General features: G+C 57.6%; 3 protein-coding genes across 5 annotated transcripts; all 3 read right to left on the bottom strand.

The window, feature by feature from the left end:
• Positions 1 to 314: 314 nt before the first annotated feature.
• On the bottom strand, positions 315 to 4,551 carry RBMX2 (RNA binding motif protein X-linked 2). 2 transcript variants are annotated; one of them, XM_009562310.2, is made up of 6 exons: positions 4,509 to 4,551; positions 4,314 to 4,429; positions 3,425 to 3,476; positions 3,227 to 3,356; positions 2,915 to 3,098; positions 315 to 1,422 (listed from the first exon to the last, which is right to left on the bottom strand). In XM_009562310.2, exons 1-6 carry the CDS (start codon positions 4,532 to 4,534, stop codon positions 980 to 982), a joined length of 951 nt encoding a protein of 316 aa, XP_009560605.2. In that variant the 5' UTR covers positions 4,535 to 4,551; the 3' UTR covers positions 315 to 979. The 2 variants fall into 2 exon arrangements, with proteins under 2 accessions (XP_009560605.2, XP_053931695.1); XM_054075720.1 differs by lacking the exons at positions 4,314 to 4,429; positions 4,509 to 4,551 and having other exon boundaries at positions 3,227 to 3,711.
• Positions 4,552 to 5,101: 550 nt separating this feature from the next.
• On the bottom strand, positions 5,102 to 9,726 carry RAB33A (RAB33A, member RAS oncogene family). Of its 2 annotated transcripts, XM_054076057.1 has the most exons (3): positions 9,169 to 9,726; positions 5,901 to 6,265; positions 5,529 to 5,666 (listed from the first exon to the last, which is right to left on the bottom strand). In XM_054076057.1, the coding sequence occupies exons 1-2, from the start codon at positions 9,385 to 9,387 to the stop codon at positions 5,909 to 5,911; spliced, it is 576 nt and encodes a 191-aa protein (XP_053932032.1). In that variant the 5' UTR covers positions 9,388 to 9,726; the 3' UTR covers positions 5,529 to 5,666; positions 5,901 to 5,908. The 2 variants fall into 2 exon arrangements, with proteins under 2 accessions (XP_009560588.2, XP_053932032.1); XM_009562293.2 differs by lacking the exon at positions 5,901 to 6,265 and having other exon boundaries at positions 5,102 to 5,666.
• Positions 9,727 to 11,677: 1,951 nt separating this feature from the next.
• Positions 11,678 to 17,863, bottom strand: MARS2 (methionyl-tRNA synthetase 2, mitochondrial). Its single transcript, XM_054075417.1, has 3 exons — positions 17,214 to 17,863; positions 16,086 to 16,420; positions 11,678 to 12,906 (listed from the first exon to the last, which is right to left on the bottom strand). The coding sequence occupies exons 1-3, from the start codon at positions 17,536 to 17,538 to the stop codon at positions 11,722 to 11,724; spliced, it is 1,845 nt and encodes a 614-aa protein (XP_053931392.1). The 5' UTR covers positions 17,539 to 17,863; the 3' UTR covers positions 11,678 to 11,721.
• Positions 17,864 to 17,983: the final 120 nt, after the last annotated feature.

Genomic DNA, 17,983 nt, shown 5'->3' with positions numbered 1-17,983 from the left:
GCCACATGTCATGGCTCCTGCAGAGCCAGTTGCAGACTCATGGCTCTACAGCATCGCAGAGAGGGGTTGGTCCTTTTGGGTTGACCCGTGGTGGATGCAAATGGTGCCATTCAAGTGCATCAAACTGATTTCCTGGCAATCCATCTCTGCTGAGACACTTTCGCCAGGATTCATGGCAGATGATTCCACTTGCTAACCTCCGACCCCGGGCAAATACTTGGTTGATAGTGTTGGCAGCTTTTACTTCTTTACATCTCCTTTTAAACTCACATTAAAAAAAAAAAAAATTATCACTCATTTTCTTTTTTCCCCCATCTTTAATTTGACAGTGTCATATAAAAAAGTACAAACGGAGGAACCAAAACCCTTGGCATAAATAAGGAGAGTGAATTTTGCGCTTTAAAATGGTTAATTAAAAGTTAACAGTGACAAAAACTGCAACTATTTTTGCCCAAACATATTTCTGTTATTTCAAACCTCTACCCCTCCCTCTGTTGCTCTGCACCCCCCGACTCCAGGGCTATCACCTGGGGTTTCATGCAGCTTAAAAATTCCTGGCAGAAATGCTGCGCCTAGGCCTGCCTTCCCTTTAAGTTCTATTGAAAACAAATGACACTGCAGTGAATCTCCCTGACAAAACAGCATCTCGGGATCCACTGCAGAAGCTAGATGCACTAAGCACACACCAGCTTTGGATCTGGAGCCCGAGGCCAATGTGATGCCCACTATTCTCAAACGAGGGGCGCAGTCCCCAGGATAGACAGGCAGAACCATTTTGGGACAGAGAGCATCCTGCTGCTCCCAGCAATTATCCATGTGCTGCAGCACAGCAGTCCCTGCAAGATGGGCTGCAGGAGGCAACAAAGTTTGTGTCCCAGTCAGCAGCCTGGTCCCAGGACAGAAGGTGAAGCTGTTGGAACGGTCCTGCTCTGCCACCGAGAGGGTGGCTCCCAGCAGGGTCAGTGCCTGTCCCCAGGGCTCAGCAGCGGCTGGAACCTCTCACAGAGCCCCGCTCTTTCTGCCTGGAATGGGACTCCCTGGCACCACGCTCCCGCGATCTACCTCCCTCGGGACACTCGTCTCGCCAGCTGCTGTACCCGTCACTCTTCCTGCCAGCCTCTTCCCTCTTCTCCCTCTCATCCCACAAACCGCTTTGGCCCCTCTGGTCCTGGCAGCTCTTTCCCCCTCTTCTCTCTGAAGGCCTTTGGTGCCTCCGCTCTTCCTCATCTCTCTGAGTCCTGCTCACAGGCTTCCCCTCAGAGCCCTTCCAGGACTGCTGGCTCTCGCTGGTGTAGCACTCGTAGCCAGGGTCCTCCTTCTCCTTCTTAATCTTGATTCTGGGGCGCACCTCCTCGGCAGACACCATCCTCTTCACAGCCTGCGAGCTGTGCTTTTGCCGCTCCGATTTGCTTTTCTCCTTGTCTGAAACAGAAGGTGCATCTTTCAGGATGGACAGTACTGCAAGCGTCATTCCAGCTCCCCACCCTCTGCCTAAAGTGCCTTTCCTATTCCTCTCCCATTTAAGTTCTCCCTCTCTATCCAAGCTTCACAGCCTGTTTCCTTCCCCCCAAAGGGTGAGATCCTATTCCACTTCAAACCCTAACACCTGAGAACCTCCAGCTTGAGCCATCCCACTCCTTCCTACTCACCAACGTTGCCTTCTTCCCAGCAAGGCTCCCCTCAGGCACTTAATCACAGAATCATTAGGGTTGGAAAAGCCCTCTCAGCTCATCCAGTCCAACTGCCAGCCCAGCCTCACTGTGTCTGTCCCCAAGTGCCACAGCTACACGGTTTCTGAGCCCCTCCAGGGATGGAGATGCCACCACTGCCCTGGGCAGCCTCTGCCAGGGCTTCATCACTGGAGTTTCTAGCAAGGTGGGTGCTGGGCTCTTCTCCCAAGTGACAGACGACAGAAAGACAAGAAATGCCCTCGAGTTGTGCCAGGGGAGATTTAGATTGGATATTAGGGAAAATTCCTTCCTTGAAAGGAATCTCAGGCACTGGAACGGCTGCCCAGGGCAGTGGTGGAGTCCTCCCATCCCTGGAGGGGTTTAAAATACAGGCAGATGAGGTGCTCAGTGATGTGGTTTAGTAGTGAACAGGTACGGCTGGGCTTGACAATCCTAGAGGTCTTTTCCAATCAAACAATTCTATGGCTCTATGACTTTTCTCAGCTTCCAGCCACAGAATCTCATCTAAATCTGCAGGTTTTGGTTTCTATTCTGTTCCGTCATCTTGCCCAGCTCACGTACGGGTCACTGCCTACACCTAAAGCACCCTTGATCCTACAGTAGCAGCATCCAGACTTTCAGAGCAAGCAGTACTTTTCCCAAGCCTCCCCCTTCCCTGTCTCCCATGGTGCTGCTCCTCCCTGCAGCCACCCTGCAGCCTGCCATGCCTTTCTCAGAGACCCCTCAGGAGATTGCAGAACAAAGCCTGGACACTAGAGCTGTGGCTCTTTCCAAGAGTCACCGGTGTTCCCCGGAGCAGAGGCTCCCATTGGGTTTAGGACTGGCACAGAATTACGGAATGGTCTGGGTCATAAAGAACCTCAAAGCCCATCCAGTTCCAAACCCCCTGCCGTAGGCAGAGACACATCTCACTAGATCAGGCTGCCCAAGGCCCCATCCAGCCTGGCCTTGAATGCCTCCAGGGATGGGGCAGCTGCCACTGCTCTGGGCAACCTGGGCCAGGGCCTCCCCACCCTCACAGTAAAACATTTCTTCCTAAGATCTCATCTCGATCTCCCACCTTTCAGCTGAAAACCGTTCCCCCTCATCCTATCCCTGCACTCCTAGATTTAGAGCCCCTTTGACTCTCTCCCACTTGCTGTTCTGCCAGCTAATCTTAACTAGTGGAAACAAAGCTGTATTTAAAGGAGGACTAAACATGGCCTGACAGGAACATGCCTCACCTTTTTTCTTTTTTACAGGTACATCATCATCCTCTTCTGATGGGGAATCAGATGATGTATGAGGTGGTGTTTTAACTCCGCAGCCTTTTGCATGCAGGGCTTTCGTGACGTCATCTAAGTCATCAGAATCTTTGGGGGGCCGATAGTTGGCCACATGATCCACGCGGATCGTCCTTCCTTTGATCTATGGGAGGAGTTACACTGTTGGTAAAGGCACAGATGACCACCCCGTGCTTCAGGGCTCTGTTTGATATGGAGCGGCGCCTCAGGAGCCCTGGCAGGCCAGCCTGCACCCCAGGCCGCTTCACTCACCTTGATGCCATTGAAGTTGTCAACAGCGAGAATGGTGCTCCTCTGGTCCTCATAGCACAGAAAACAAAAGCCTTTGGACTTCCCAGTCTTCTTGTCCCGCACCAGGTTAATGTTGACGACCTCCCCATATCTGCAACAGACACTTGAGCAGCTGAGGCAGCGGCAGAGGCGTGGTGGGCATGGGGCTGCAGCACTTACTGTGAGAAGACGCAGATCACATCCCCCTCCGTCAGCTGGTAGTGCAGGCCGCCTGCGGGGAGGGGGAGAGGAGGGAAGGGGCACTGCGCAGGCCCATGCTCCCCCTCTTCGACCCAGGCACCCCCTCCCGGGCTCTGGCCCCAGCCTGAGCCCCTCTCCTCCCAACTCCAGGCTCAGGTTGAGGCCCTGGATTGCCTCCCCAGGCCCAGATCCCCTCTTCCCATCTAGGCCTTCAGAGTCTAGCATCCCTCACCCCCAGCCCAGTCCTAGGCTCCCCCAGGTACAGAAACCCTCCCTCATCTTCAAGCCCAAGCCCCCATGTCGCACCCCTGCCCAGGTTCAGGCCCTGGACCCCCTCCTCCCCAGGTCAAAGCCCCCCCTCCCTCCCCAAGTCCCCTCTTCCCCAAGTCCCAGCCACCCCCCCATCCTCCAACCCCAAGTTCTCAAGTCCCAGCCTCATTCTTCCTCCCCTCCTCCCAGGTCCCAGTGCCCCACCCCCGCCCCGGTCTCAGTTCCCCTCCTCCCCCTCTTTTTCCCCTCCCCCACCCCAGCCCCCAGTTCCCCTTCCTCAGCTCCTTGACACCCCCCTCCAGGTCCCAGCCCCCTCCTCCTCCCTCAGGTCTCCCCCACCCCCAAGTCCCAGCCCCTCCTCCCACTCCCAGGTCGCCCCCACCCCCAAGTCCCAGCCCCTCCTCCCACTCCCAGGTCGCCCCACTCCCTAGGTCCACCCTCCTCCTCATGTCTCCCTAGGTCCCAGCACCCTCTCCTCTCCCAGGTTCCCCCGTTCCACTATGTCCCAGCCCTTCCTCCTCCAGGACCCCCCTCCCTAGGTCCCAGCCCTCCCCTCCTCCTCCAGCCCTAGGTCCCAGCTTCCCCCCCAACCCCGTACCGACGAAGACCCAGGCGCTGTCCTTGTACTCCGCGTGCCACGACACCGCCTCCTGCACGCCCAGCTCCGCCTCCCGCGCGTTCAGCTCGTTGATCAGCTTCACCTTCGTAAGGGGGCTGGAGGGAAAGCGCCGTCACACCAGGCCCGGCTCCCCTCTCCAAACCAGCCCGCAACCCCCTCACCCCGCACACCCACTTCATGGCGGCGCCGGCACTGCGCATGCGCCGCCCGAGTCGGGCCGGAAGGAGCCGAGCGGGGCCGAAAAGGAGCCGAGCGGGGCCGAAGAGGAGCCGAGCGGGGCCGAAGAGGAGCCGAGAGGAGTCACCGAGCCAGACCAGCCTGGACCGAGCCGGACCCAGTGTCACCAAGCCCAACACAGTGTCACAGGTTGAGCCAGACCCAGTGTCACCAAGGCAGACCCAGTGACAAAGAGTTAGACCCAGCGTCACTGAGCTGAGCCAGACTCAGTGTCACCAACCTAGACCCAAGCCAGTGTCACCTAGCTGGATCTAGTGTCACCAAGCTGAGCCAGACCCAGCATCACCAGGCCGGACCCAGTGTCGCCAAGCCAAGCCCAACACAGAGTCACCAAGCTGGACCCAATGTCATGGAGCCAGACGCAGTGTCACCGAGCCAGGCTGAGCCAGACCCAGTGTCACAAGCCAGGCTGAGCAGTGCTCAGTGTAACCAAGCTGAGCCAAACGTAACTGAGCTGAGCTGGGCTGAGTGTCACCGAGCAGAGCTTAGTGGAGCCAACTGGAACCGAACCGAGCTGAGCCAAGCGTAATCAAGTCAGACTGAGCTGAGCCGGGCCAAACAGCGCAAAGCAAGACCCAGAGCAGAGCAAAGCCTTCAAGCCTTTATTGGGGTGACCGTGACAGAGGGTGTGGGCCCCGCTCAGCACGGGCAGGAGCTCTTGCTGAGGGTATTGTGCGCTGGCTCCAGCCTGCGGGGCTGCCCCGGCCGCCCCTCCAGGTCCCGACAGAGCAGCGAGCGCTGGGCCTTCAGCCGGCAGGCCAGGCACATGAAAATGGCATCCACGTTCTGGCTCTCCTGAGGGTCCTTGGCCGAGGTCTCAAACAAAAGCATGTTGTGAGCATCGGCGAACTTGAGGGCCATGCTGGATGGCACTTGGATCAGGTCCTTCAAGTCACACTTGTTCCCCACGAGCACCCTGGGGACAAGGGGGGGCACAGCATGCCCATTGCACTCCTCGATCCACATCTTGAGGTTAGTGAAGGAGGTCATCTTGGTGACGTCGTAAACAAAGACAACGGCATGCACATTGCGGTAGTAATGCTCTACCATGCTCTTCCGAAACCTCTCCTGGCCAGCTGTGTCCCACACTTGCACCTGGGAAGCAAAGCAGACAAGAATGAAAGCTACAGAAGCAGAGTGTCCTCCCCAGGCTTCCTGTTCCCCTGCAGGGGAGCTCCCTACGGAGGGTGGGAGCAAAGGCAGGGAGCCGGGAAGGAACACAGAAACATCATCTGAGCAGCCAGGGATCAGGTTAGGAGAACCAAAGCCCTGATAGAATCAAACCCAGCCAAGGACGTCAGGGACAAGAAGAAAAGCGTCTATAGGTACCTTGGTGATTAAAGGAAGACTACGGAGAATGTGGGCCACCTACAGAAGGAAAAGGGAAACCCGGTTGCCCAGGACGTGGAGAAGGCTGAGGTACGCAATGACTTGTTTGCCTCGGTCTTCTCCGGCAACGGCTCCAGCCACAGCGCCCAAGGGCCAGGAGGAAAAGGCAGGGACTGGGAGATGGAAGAATGACCCGCTGTAGGAGAGGACCACGTGCAAGAGCATCTAAGGAACCTTGCAGGGCACAAGGCCACGGGACCTGAAGAGATGCATCCGCAGGTCCTGAGGGAACTGGTGGATGAAGTTGCTAAGCCACTGTCCATCATCTTTGAGAAGTCATGGCAGTCCGGTGAAGTTCCCACAGACTGAAAAAGGGAAACATAATTCCTGGTTTTAAACAAGAGAAAAAGGAAAATCCAGGCAACACCAGGACGGTCAGTGTCACCTCTGTGCCCAGCAAGATCATGAAGTAGATCCCCCTGGAAACTCTGCTGAGACACATGGAGAGTAAGTAGGTGATTTGTGACAGCCAACATGGCTTCATTGAGGGCAAATCATGCCTGATTAATTTGGTGGCCTTCTACAATGGAGCTACAGCGTCAGTGGATAAGAGAGTAACCAACATCATCTACCTGGGCTTGTGCAAAGCATTCAACACTGTCGCACATGACATCCTTGTCTCTAAATTGGAGAGACACAGATTTGATGAATGAAGCACTCAGTAGATAAGGAATTGTCTGGATGGTCACACTCAAAGAGTTGTGCTTGATAGCTCAATGTCCAAGCAGAGACTGGTGACAAGTGGCATTCTGCAGGGGTCTGCATTGGGACTGGTGGTGTTTAACATCTTTGTCTCAGACATGGACAGTGGGATTGAGGGCACCCTCAGCAAATTTGCTGATGACACCAAGCTATGTGGTGCAGTCACTTTGCTGGAGGGAAGGGATGGATCCAGAGGGACCAGGACAGGCTGGAGAGGTGGGGCTGTGCAAACCTCATGGGGCTCGCCAAGGGCCAAGTCCTGAACCTGGCTTGGGGCAATTCCAAGCACAAACACAGCCTGGGCAGAGAATGGATTGGGAGCAGCCCTGGGCAGAAGGATCTGGGGTGCTGGGGATGAGAAGCTCAGCATGAGCTCGCAACATGCGCTCACAGCCCAGAAACCAACCATGTCGTGGGCTGCCTCCCAAGCAGTGGGACCAGCAGGGAGGGAGGGAGGGGATTCTGCTCCTCTGCTCTGGTGAGACCCCACCTGGAGCCCTGCATCCAGTTCTGGAGTCCTCAGCACAGGAAGGACACGGAGCTGTTGGAGCGAGGCCAGAGGCGGCCACGGAGATGATGCAAGGGCTGGAGCACCTCCTGTACGAGGACAGCTGACAGTTGGGGTTATTCAACCTCAAGACGAGAAGGCTGTGGGGAGACCTTAGAGCAGCTTCCAGTCCTGAAAAGGGCTCCAGGAAAGCTGGGGAGGGGCTCTGGATCAGGGAATGCAGGGATAGGACAAGGGGCAATGGTTTTGAGGTGTAGGAGGGGAGATTGAGATGAGATCTTGGGAAGAAATGTTTTGCTGTGAGGGTGGGGAGGCCCTGGCCCAGGTTGCCCAGAGCAGTGGTGGCAGCAGAGGTGATGAAGGCTGTCCTGGGAATCACACAAAGCACTGCCCGCAGGCTGGACGGGGTGATCTGTCCCCCTTGTGCAGTGCTGGTGAGGCCACATCTGGAATGCTCTGTCCAGTTCTGGGCTCCTCAGTACAGGAGAGGCATGGATTGGAGAGAGTTCAGGGAAGGGCCACGAAAATGGTGAAGGGACTGCAGTGTCTCTACTACGAGGAAAGACCACAAGAACTGGGACTGTTCAGCCTGGAGAAGAGAAGGCTTGGAGGGGTGAAGTTTACCTGAAGGGAGGCTACAAAGTGGATAGGGCCCGGCTCTTCCCAGTGGTGCCCAGCACCAAGACCAGAGGCAGTTTTCACACACTGACACACAGGAGGCTTCCCCTGGGTGTCAGGAAACACCTTTCCCTTCGAGGGGGACTGAGCCCTTGTAGAAGTTGTCCAAGGAGGCTGTGGAACCTCTATCCTTGGAGACATTCCAAAGCCATCTGGCCATGGGCAATCAGCTCTGGTGGGGCTGGAGCAGATGACCTCCAGAGGTTCCTTCCAACCCAAGCACCAGATGACTCTAGGAGTTCTCCTGGCCCTTGTAGGTAACATCTAGAACCCTGGAACTGGCCAAACCAGTGTCTGGGGTCAATCCAAATCACCTTGTACCCCATAAAGATACTGCCTGCCCAAGAGTCTTCCAGAGTGGAAGTGTGCCTGGCTTCCTGCCAGCCTGCCCATGGCTTACAGCAACACAGCGGCGGAGTGCTGGATGGAGCAGAGGGGAGATGTGGGAAGGAGAAAAGAAAACCTTCAAGGACAACTGAAGTTCTCCTGGACCAGAGTGGGGAATTGGCTGCCCAGAGAGGTGTCTGAGTCCCCATCCCTAGAGGGGTTTAGAAGATGAGTATATGTCATACATGGTCCAGTGGCTGGCTTTACAGGGCTGGATCAATGGTTGGACTCGATGATCTTGAAGGTCTTTTCCAACCGAAACCATCCCATGATTCTCTGATAGCTTCACTGGGATTAGTCTCTCAACTTTGCATCCCCCGTTGGTCAGCACAACAGCAGTATTCACATTTTCCAGCAGCTGGTCTCACTCACAGATGTTGCTGGTGCCGATCCACCCAACCAAGCTCCTGGCACGCCGTGCTACCCAGGCTGTTCCCTACCAGCTGCTGTTGGGCTGCCACTCTGCTCTGGCACAGCAGCTGGAGCTCCTCGGGTCTGGGCCACTGCATTTCTTACAAGTGTCTCGCTGGCCTTCAAACAGCAAATTCATCCTGATCTCCTGCTGCTGTGATCGCTCCCTCTCGATGCTTGCCAAGAGCAGCCCTCAGCATCCAGCCCGCAGATGTCAGCTCCTGTGAGCTCCAGGCCTCGCAGCACCGCTGCTGCCGGCCGAACTCCAGCTGCTCTCCAGGTGCTGTGGTTTCTTGTTCTGCCCCCGCTGCAGCTCCCAGCAGCTTCCTCTCACTTTTGGTCCAGCTAGGCAGGCCTGAGCTGGGGCCTCCAAGCCTTCTCCCTTCAGCCTCCTCCCTCCAGCCCTGTCGCTCTAGCCTTGAACCCTCCGGCCCTGAACCCTCCATCCTTCTCCCTCCATCCCTGCTCCTCCAGCCTTGGACCCTCCATCCCTGTCCCTCCTGTCCCCATGCTGGTGCCCACCTTGATGCGCTCCCCCTCGATCTCCACCGTCTTCTCGCGGAAGTCCACGCCGATGGTGGCCTCGGTCTTGTCGGGGAAGGTGCCCCCGCAGAAGCGGAAGGTCAGGCAGGTCTTGCCCACGTTGGAGTCTCCGATCACGATGATCTTAAAGATGCGGGTCTGCACGTATGGCTCCGGCGAGGACTCGGGGCCCGGCGGCCGCCCCCCACCCGCCGCCATCCCCACCGCCTCACCGCCGCATCGGGGGCACCGGCACCGCGTACGGCACCGGGTACGGCACCGGGTATGGCACCAGGTACAGCACCGGGTACAGCACCGGCTATGGCAGCGGCACCAGATATGGTACCGGGTACGGTACCGGGTATGGCACGGGCTACAGCACCAGGTATGGCACCACTTGCAGCTCGGGCAGCGGGTACAGCACCGGCTGCAGCACCAGCACCGCCTGCAGCTGCAGCACCGGCTATAGCCCCGGCACAGCTCCAGGGACCGGCTATGGCCTCGGCACAGCCCCCGTAGCGGCTCCTGCCCCGGCTGCGGCACAGGCTGCGGCCCCGCCCCGCGTACGGGCACAGCCCCGCCCCGCGTACCGGCACAGCCCCGCCCCGCGCCCCTGGCACCGGCACAGCCCCCGGTACTGGCTGTGGCACCAGCACCGTTATGGCACCAGCATGGCTCCCGGTACCGCCCATGGCACCGGCACAGCTCCGGTATCAGCTATGGCACTGGAACAGCCCCGATACCGGCTGTGGCACTGGTACAGCTCCAGTACCGGCTATGGCACTGGAACAGCCCCAATACCGGCTATGGCACTGGTACAGCTCTAGTACCGGCTATGGCACTGGAACAGCCCCAATACCGGCTATGGCACTGGTACAGCTCTAGTACCGGCTATGGCACTGGAACAGCCCCAATACCGGCTATGGCACTGGTACAGCTCTAGTACCGGCTATGGCACTGGAACAGCCCCAAAACCGGCTATGGCACTGGTACAGCTCCAGTACCGGCTATGGCACTGGCACAGACCCAGTACCGGCTGTGGCACTGGAACAGCCCCAATACTGGCTGTGGCACTGGCATAGAGCCGGTGTCAGCTGTGGCACCAGCATAGAGCCTAGTACTGGCTGTGACACTGGCATGGACCCGGGTACCGGCTACAGCACCAGCACAGCCCCCCCACTGCGGGTTCCCCCAGTGGGTGAAGCCCAAGTGTCCCTGCAGTTCTGTCGCCGCGGCCCAAGCGGCACCGGCCACCACATCCCGGGATGTGGAGTCCTGTGAGAGCAGTAGTAACCCAGCATGGGGGGCAGGAACGCCCACAGGCAGCCGAGAGCGATGCCAGGGACTCCCTTGGGATCTGGGGGGCACTGGCAGCCCCTGCTAGGGAAGAGCCAGGCCCCCGGCCCTTCTCTCTCGGGCCACGATGGCACCGCCAGCAGGAGAGGGTGGGGTTCCTCTCCTGTCCTGTTGTCCCCATCCTTGGTGGCCGGAGCAGGGCAGCGGGTGCTGGGAGCTGGCACACACGCAGTGAGGGCACTGGGACGGGTGTGCAGCACAGCACGGAAGCAGGGACGGCAGGAGCAGGGGTACCCAGTAGAATGGCACAGGGAAGAGGAGGAGGATGGCAGGAAGGGGATGAGGGGACCCGGCTGTCTTCTCCCGGGGGAATCCAAAATAGGCCGGAGAGCACGGCACAGGGTGGGCATCACAGACAGAGGGGCCGTACTGCTCCGGCTACACCTGATAATGCAGCCCAGGCAGCTCTGAAAGGGACCACAACTCTCTGAACTTGGCCACTGATCCAAGAAGACTCCTGCAGTGCAGGCAGGAAGAGCCAAAGGCTGGGAAGGATTTCCAGAGGTCTCATCCACCCCTGGGTATTGGTGCTCAGCTGCTGTCTCCCACAGCACCAGAAAGGAGCAGAGAGGGGCAACAAGCCCTGCACCAGGTGGAAAATCCTCACGAAGTTGAGTCTGGGCCTGAAATGCATTCCCGCAGGCCATCTGCAGTGGCCACCCAACCTCTGAACCACTCTGCCTCACTGGATTGTCTTCAGATAAAAGAACAGAGTTCCCCCCATTGAGGAAACCATTTCTGACCGCCTCCAGCTACTGGTCTGGCCAAAACCCATGGGGCAAAGTCAAGAGGAGGAACCCGCTGCACAACTGCCACCCAGCCCTTTCCCTGCAGGAGCCGTTCCCAGTACTATCTTTAAATGGCACCTAACATTTCAGTTTGAGGATGGTTTTGGAAGGAGATAATTTATTTTTCAAGCATTCAGTTGCAATAGAGCCCTCTCCTACACCACATGAAATTAAAGCTTGTTCCTCTTCATGAAGGTGTGTTTCAAAAAGCATTACCTGAGCTGCTTTCCTTGGCCCCACTTTCCCAGACTGAGCTCACTCGCTTCCAACATCACGCATAGCCCCGAGCAGGACAGCACAGCCCTGCCCACTGCTTCATGCCACCCCAAATCGATTGGAGGAATGTGCTTTTAACACAGACAACATTGTCCGGGAGCTCCTGGAGGCTTTTATTCCCAGCAGCTGTTTGTCAGGGACAAGAACTTTTGGTTTTTGCCTGCTGCTGTTGTGACCTCTCCAGCTTGCGGAACAAGACGCCGGTGTCAGGTCCAAGCTGTCTCCCTTCAAAGGGACAAGGCTTTCCATCATAGCGTGGCAGAAAGGTCAAACCTGAGAGACCTCTCTCTTCTGGCTCAACCGCCAACCTTGAGAGCAACTTGTCTGCCGTGTGTGGGATCACAGGCTGCAGAAGGGTCCCATAGACGCGCAAGCATTCCAGCGTGACGTGGATGATGGTGTCAAGCCAGAGCTGCTCGGCAGGGTCTTTCCGGTCCAGTTTCCAAGGTTTGTGTCTCTGGAAGAAACCGTTGGTCTGCCTTACGCACAGGGCAATGCATTCTAAAGCCTTGTAGACCTGGAAGCTTTCAAAATAAGTAGCCACCTGAACAGGCAGAGAAGCCACGGACGCCAGGAACTCATAGTCTTCAGCAGAAGCCCGGCCTGTGCCTTTTGTCTCCCTGTAGTCCAAGACCTTTGGAAAACAGGACTCAGAGAAGCGAGGGTAGCTGTTGCTGGGGTTAATGCTGAGGGCTGTGGAGCGGTTCAGCAGCCCCCCAAGCGCATCTGCCAGCTCTGAGTTCAGGAGCTTAACGACCTTCTCGTCATAATAGTCACAATCCCGGTCGGGTACACCCTGCCTCAGCAGGAAGTACCGAAACCCGTCCACTGTGAACTGTTCCATGCAAGCCAAGGGGTCAATCACATTACCCAGGCTTTTGGACATCTTCTGCCCATGGACAGTCCAGTGGGAGTGCACCAGGATTCGCTCCGGAGGAGCCAGCCCTGCTGCCATCAGCAGTGCTGGCCAGTAGATAGCATGAAACTTGAGGATGTCCTTGCCCACCACATGGTGTGCGGCGGGCCACCACTCGCTGTGCGTCTCTGGGTATCCCAGCACACTCAGGTAGTTCACCAAAGCATCCACCCACACGTAAATAGTTTGGGTCGAGTCACTGGGAACCGGGATACCCCACTGCAGCCGGCTTCTCTCGCGCGAGACGGACAAGTCTGGCAAGTCCTCTTCCAGCCAACGGAGTGTGCGCTGGTAGAAAGGCTCAGGGGAAATGGCACATGGGTTGTCCCGGAGCCAATTCCGCAATGGATCCCGGAATGCCGACAGCCTGAACATGTAATTCTCCTCTTTGGTCCAGTGCACCTGAGGAGACAGGAGAGAAAAGGTGACGGCACAAACACTCTGCAGTTTTACGACCGGATGACACTAAGCTGGGTGGAAGTGTTGATCTGCTTGAGGGTAGGGAGGCTCTACAGAGGGATCAGGAGAGGCTGGATCCATGGACTGAGGCTCTACAGAGTCACTTGGACAGGCTGGATCCATGGGCTGCGACCAATTGTATGAGGTTCAACAAGGCCAAGTGCTAGGTCCCGTACTTCAGTCACAACAACCTTGTGCAGCTCCAGGCTTGGGGAGGAGCAGCTGTAAAGCTGCCCAGTGGAAAAGGACCTGGGGTGCTGGTCAATGGCGGCTGAAAATGAGCCAGCAGTGGCCCAAGTAGCCAAGAAGGCCAACAGCATCCTAGCTTGGATCAGCCATGGGGTGGCCAGGAGGAGCAGGGAAGGGATCGTCCCCCTGGACTCGGCACTGGTGAGGCCAGACCTCAAATCCTGGCTTCAGTTCTGGGTCCCTCAGTGCAGGAAAGACATTGAGGGGCTGGAGCAAGTAAGGAGAAGGGAATGGAGCTGGGGAAAGGGCTGGAGAACAGGGGTTGTGGGAGCAGCTGAGGGACCTGGGACTGTTTACCCTAGAGAAGGGGAGGCTGAGGGGAGACCTCATCGCTCTCTGCAGCTCCTGGAAAGGAGCTTGGAGCGAGGTGGTTGCTGGGCTATTCTCCCAAGTAACAGGCAACAGGACAAGAGGACAACCTAAACCTCCCCTCAAGTTGCTCGAGGGGAGGTTTAGGTTGGATAGTAGGAAAAATTCCATCACCAAAAGGGTTCTCCGGCACTGAAACGGCTGCCCAGGGCAGTGGTGGAATCCCCATCCCTGGAAGGATTTAAAAGACGGGCAGACAAAGTTCCCAGGGATGGTTTAGGATGAACAGGGGCACTTGGACTCGATGATCTCAAAGTTCTTTTCCAACCAAATGATTCTATGATGCTAACCCACGTGCAGCATTCCCAGCGCGGAGTTGGTCTCAGGCTCCCTCGGTTTGGCTGCACTACCTGCTATGAGGGCGAACTGCTGGGAACCTCCTCTCCCTGGACATCACACTCCCCACTTCCCCAGGACACCAGGCACTGACTCGGTGCTGGGGGCGGCTCATCCCCCTGCCTGTTGCTGCGTGTGTCCCGGGGGAGGAATGCTGTCCTGCTGCCAGAGGGATGTACCACCACACAAGAACACGCTTTCTTGAGAACACACATTGGGAATAATGGTAGAAAAATCACAAAAAGACAAGCTGATGTCATTAGTTCCCGCCTTCCTAACAATGCCGGGGAACACCTTTGCTGGTCTCCCAGCAAAAGGTTTCTCCTTTACCCCAGTTTATCACTTGTGCATCTCAGACACTGACTGCATTAGCCTGTAACCATGGTAAAGCACTGACAGCCTCCTCCCACATGCTTAAATCCAGTAAACGACACAGTTACCTACGTCAGCAAAAGCTCTGTGGGTAGGTACGGTACAAGAGCGCTGCATAAAGGCACTCAAGACATCTCCAGATGGAGAACACTGACTTCTGGAAGCTAAAGAAGGTTCCAAGATAAAGGGGGCCTACAGGAAAGCTGGGGAGGGGCTTTATCGGGGAGGGGCTTTATCAGGGAGTGCAGGGATAGGATGAAAGGGAAGAGTCTTCAGCTGGAAAATGGGAGATTGAGATGAGACTTTAGCAAGAAATGATCCAACTTGATCCAGTGGGAGGTGTCCCTGCCCATGGCAGGGTAGTGGAACTGGATGGCCTTTGAGGTCCCTTCCAACCCAAACCGTTCTGTGATTCTATGATCTGCTCACTCCACAGTAAATCAATCCAGCACCTCGCACCAGAAGGAACGCATACGTTGCAAGGAGCAGAGGTGGGACCAGCCCTCCACCTCTCTGGGCCCCACAGTCGGCTCCCAGAAAGACTGGCTCTGACAAGGGTGATGAGGCTGCGACACCTCCCGTCATTGGGGACACATCCCAGGATTGTGTCACCTTCCTGGACTATATCCGGACGCCAGGCCTCACCCTGCAGTACACGTTAGAATCATAGCATCATTAAGGTTGGAAAAGACCTCTCAGCTCACCCAGTCCAACCACCAGCCCAACCCCACCGTGTCTGCTAAACCATGTCCCCAAGTGCCACAGCCACGTGTTTTGAACCCCTCCAGGGACGAGGACTCCACCACTGCCCTGGGCAGCCTCTGCCAGGGCTTCATCACTCTGTCAGTAAGGAAATTTTCCCTAATATCCAGTCTAACCTTCCATTGGCACAACTTGAGGCCATTCCCTTGGGTCCTGTCCTTGGTGGCCAGAGAGCAGAGCTCAGCGCCTGCTCCTCCTCCTCCCCTGGTGAGGAAGCTGCAGAACACAATGAGGTCTCCCCTCAGTCTCCTCTTCTCCAGACTGAATGGACCAAGTGACTTCAGCCACTCCTCATATGTGTCCCCTCTAAACCCTTCACCAACTTCTTCGAGAGTGTATTTGGCTTTGAAGCCCACTGACTCATTTTAGATCCAAAGAACAATTTCTTTCCCTTTCGCCCTGCTACGTTAGGTGCTTCATCAGGAGATATTTGCCAACACACCCCTTCCTGTGTGAACCAACAAGTATTGGTTCAAATAACACAAGAGCGTAACCCCTGCCGCGCTCTGAAGCCCCACGACTTAACCCAACAGCTGGATTAAACCAGGTAACTCCTGGCTCCCTACGGCAAGTGCAGTGGCAGAAGCTCTCGATCAGGTACTGCACTCCTTCTGTGCCTCTCTGCAGCCACCACAGCAGACAATGTCGTGGTGTCCCACGCTGGGCTGAAACCCATGTCACAAGTTGATGAAATGTGTCCAGAGGCCAGACTGAGCTGCTGAACAGAACAGGTCTGGAACTCTGGCCACTCCAGGCCACCTCGCTTTGAAATTCTTCTTTCAAATGCTGCTGCCAGGCCATCAGGCCATGAAACGGCTAAAGCCTTCCCGTGCCACACAGCCAGAATTTGGACCTGCCGGCAGGGTTTGGGCAGCTCTCCCCTGCACAACCACACGCCACAATAGGCTCAGAGAGCGTGTTCTATGAAACACAGGCAAATCTCAGCAGATAGGAATCACAAAAGGCTACGGGAAGCATTAGACACACCTAAATGCGGCCAGATCAGAGCCAGGGATGAATGTGGCCACCATTACCTGGTGGCCGCTCTCCAAGGACACCTTGCAGGGGAGTCCCTGGGCATCCCTGCGCTCGGCAAGCTGGCTCTCGGGCAGGAAGCATTCCTCAGGAGTGCAGTACCAGCCCTCGTAGCACCCCTTGTAGAGAGCCCCGCCATTCTGCAGGGCCCCCCAGAAATGGCGCACGGCTTGCTTGTGCCGGGGTTCGCTTGTGCGGATGAAGTCGGTGAAGGAGATGGCAGCCTGGGTGAACACCTGGCGGAAGAGGCCTGAGATCCGCTGGCAGAGCTCTGGTGGTGATGTCCCCACTGCGGTGGCGGCCTGCTGGATCTTCAGCCCGTGCTCATCTGTCCCTGTAACGGCAGAGAGGCCAGGGGGAGCATGAGGAGGGCGTTCAGGGAGTGGAGAGCAGAGAGAGGGGCTCGAGGCCGAGAGGAGAAGGACTGGGGAGCGGGGATGGGGAGAGGAGAGGGGCTGAAAAGAGGGAAAGGGGTCAGGGAACAGGGATGGGGAGCGGAGGGGAAAGGGGAGTGGGAAGAGGGAGGTGGCCTGGTAACGGGGCTGAGGAGACGGGAAGGGGTGTGAAGAGAGGAGAGGGTGTGTGGGAAGAAGGTGCAAGGAGAAGGGAAGGGGCTTAAGGCCATAGGGAGGAGGTTGGGGAGACGGGTCGTGAAGAGCACCAGGAGGGAGTGAGAGGAGAGGGGAGTGGGGAGAGGGTGCAGGGAGGGGATTTGGGAGAGGGGAGCAGAGAGAGAGAGCTCAAGGCCGAGAGGAGGAGGCGTGGGGAGAGGGCATGAGGAGAGGAGAAAGGACTGAGAAGACAGGAGGGGGTCAGGGAACAGGGACGGAGAGCAGAGAGTGGGAAGGGGTATTGGGCAGAGGGAGATGGCCCAGGATGGGGCTGAGGAGAGGGGGGAAGAGGGGGAGAGGATGTGAGGAGAGTGGAAGGAGCTGAGGGAAGAGGGTGAGGGGAAAGGGCGGGGGAGGGCAAGGAGGTGAGAAGAAAGGGCAGGGGGCGGAGGGGGAGGGAAGAGGACTGAGGAGAGGGCAAGGGGCGGAGGGGAGAGGGCTGAGGGCAGGGGGCAGGGGCTGAGAGGAGGGCAGGGGGCTGATGAAGAGGGGAGAGTCTCGGTGCGGCCCCCCCACCCGTGCAGAGCCGGCCCGGGCCCCCCAGCTCCAGGCCACGGTGCCGGTGTAGGGCGTCGGCCAGCAGCGCGGAGTAGAGGTGCCCGATGTGCGGCGGGCCGTTCGCGTAGAAGATGGGCGTGGAGAGCAGCAGGCGGCGGCCCCGGCCCGCGGCGGTGGCGGCGAAGCGGCGCGGCGGCCCCGGAGAGAGGCGGGGAGGCCGCAGCATGGCGGTCGCGGCACCATAGAGAGCGCGGCCCAGAGTGGCTGCCTGGAGGGGCGGTGGTGTCACCATAGAGACGGCGCGGCAGAGCCGGCGGCCGGGAAGGGGAGGTGATGCCGCCATAGGATCGCGGAGTGCTTTGGGTTGGAAGGGACCTCAAAGCCCATCCAGTCCCACCCCCTGCCATGGGCAGGGACACCTCCCACTGGATCAGGGGCTCTAAGCCCCATCCAACCTGGCCTGGAACACCTCCAGGGATGGGGCAGCCACCACTGCTCTGGGCAACCTGGGCCAGGGCCTCCCCACCCTCACAGCAAAACGTTTCTCCTTAAGATCTCATCTCAATCTCCTTCTTGCAGCTCGAAACCGTTTCCCCTTGTCCTCTCCCTGCCCTCCCTGGTCAGGAGCCCCTTCCCAGCTTTCCTGGAGCCCCTTTCAGGACTGGAAGCTGTCTAAGGTCTCCCCACAGCCTTCTCTTCTCCAGGTTGACCAACCCCAACTCTCTCTCAGCCTGTCCTCATACAGGAGGTGCTCCAGCCCTCGGATCATCTCTGTGGCCTCTGGACTT

Source organism: Cuculus canorus, chromosome 10 (genome assembly GCF_017976375.1).
Source record: "Cuculus canorus isolate bCucCan1 chromosome 10, bCucCan1.pri, whole genome shotgun sequence".
NCBI classification, from domain to species: Eukaryota; Metazoa; Chordata; class Aves; order Cuculiformes; family Cuculidae; genus Cuculus; species Cuculus canorus.
Note: the sequence above shows the minus strand (reverse complement) of the source record. Positions and strands in the feature narration are given on the sequence as shown.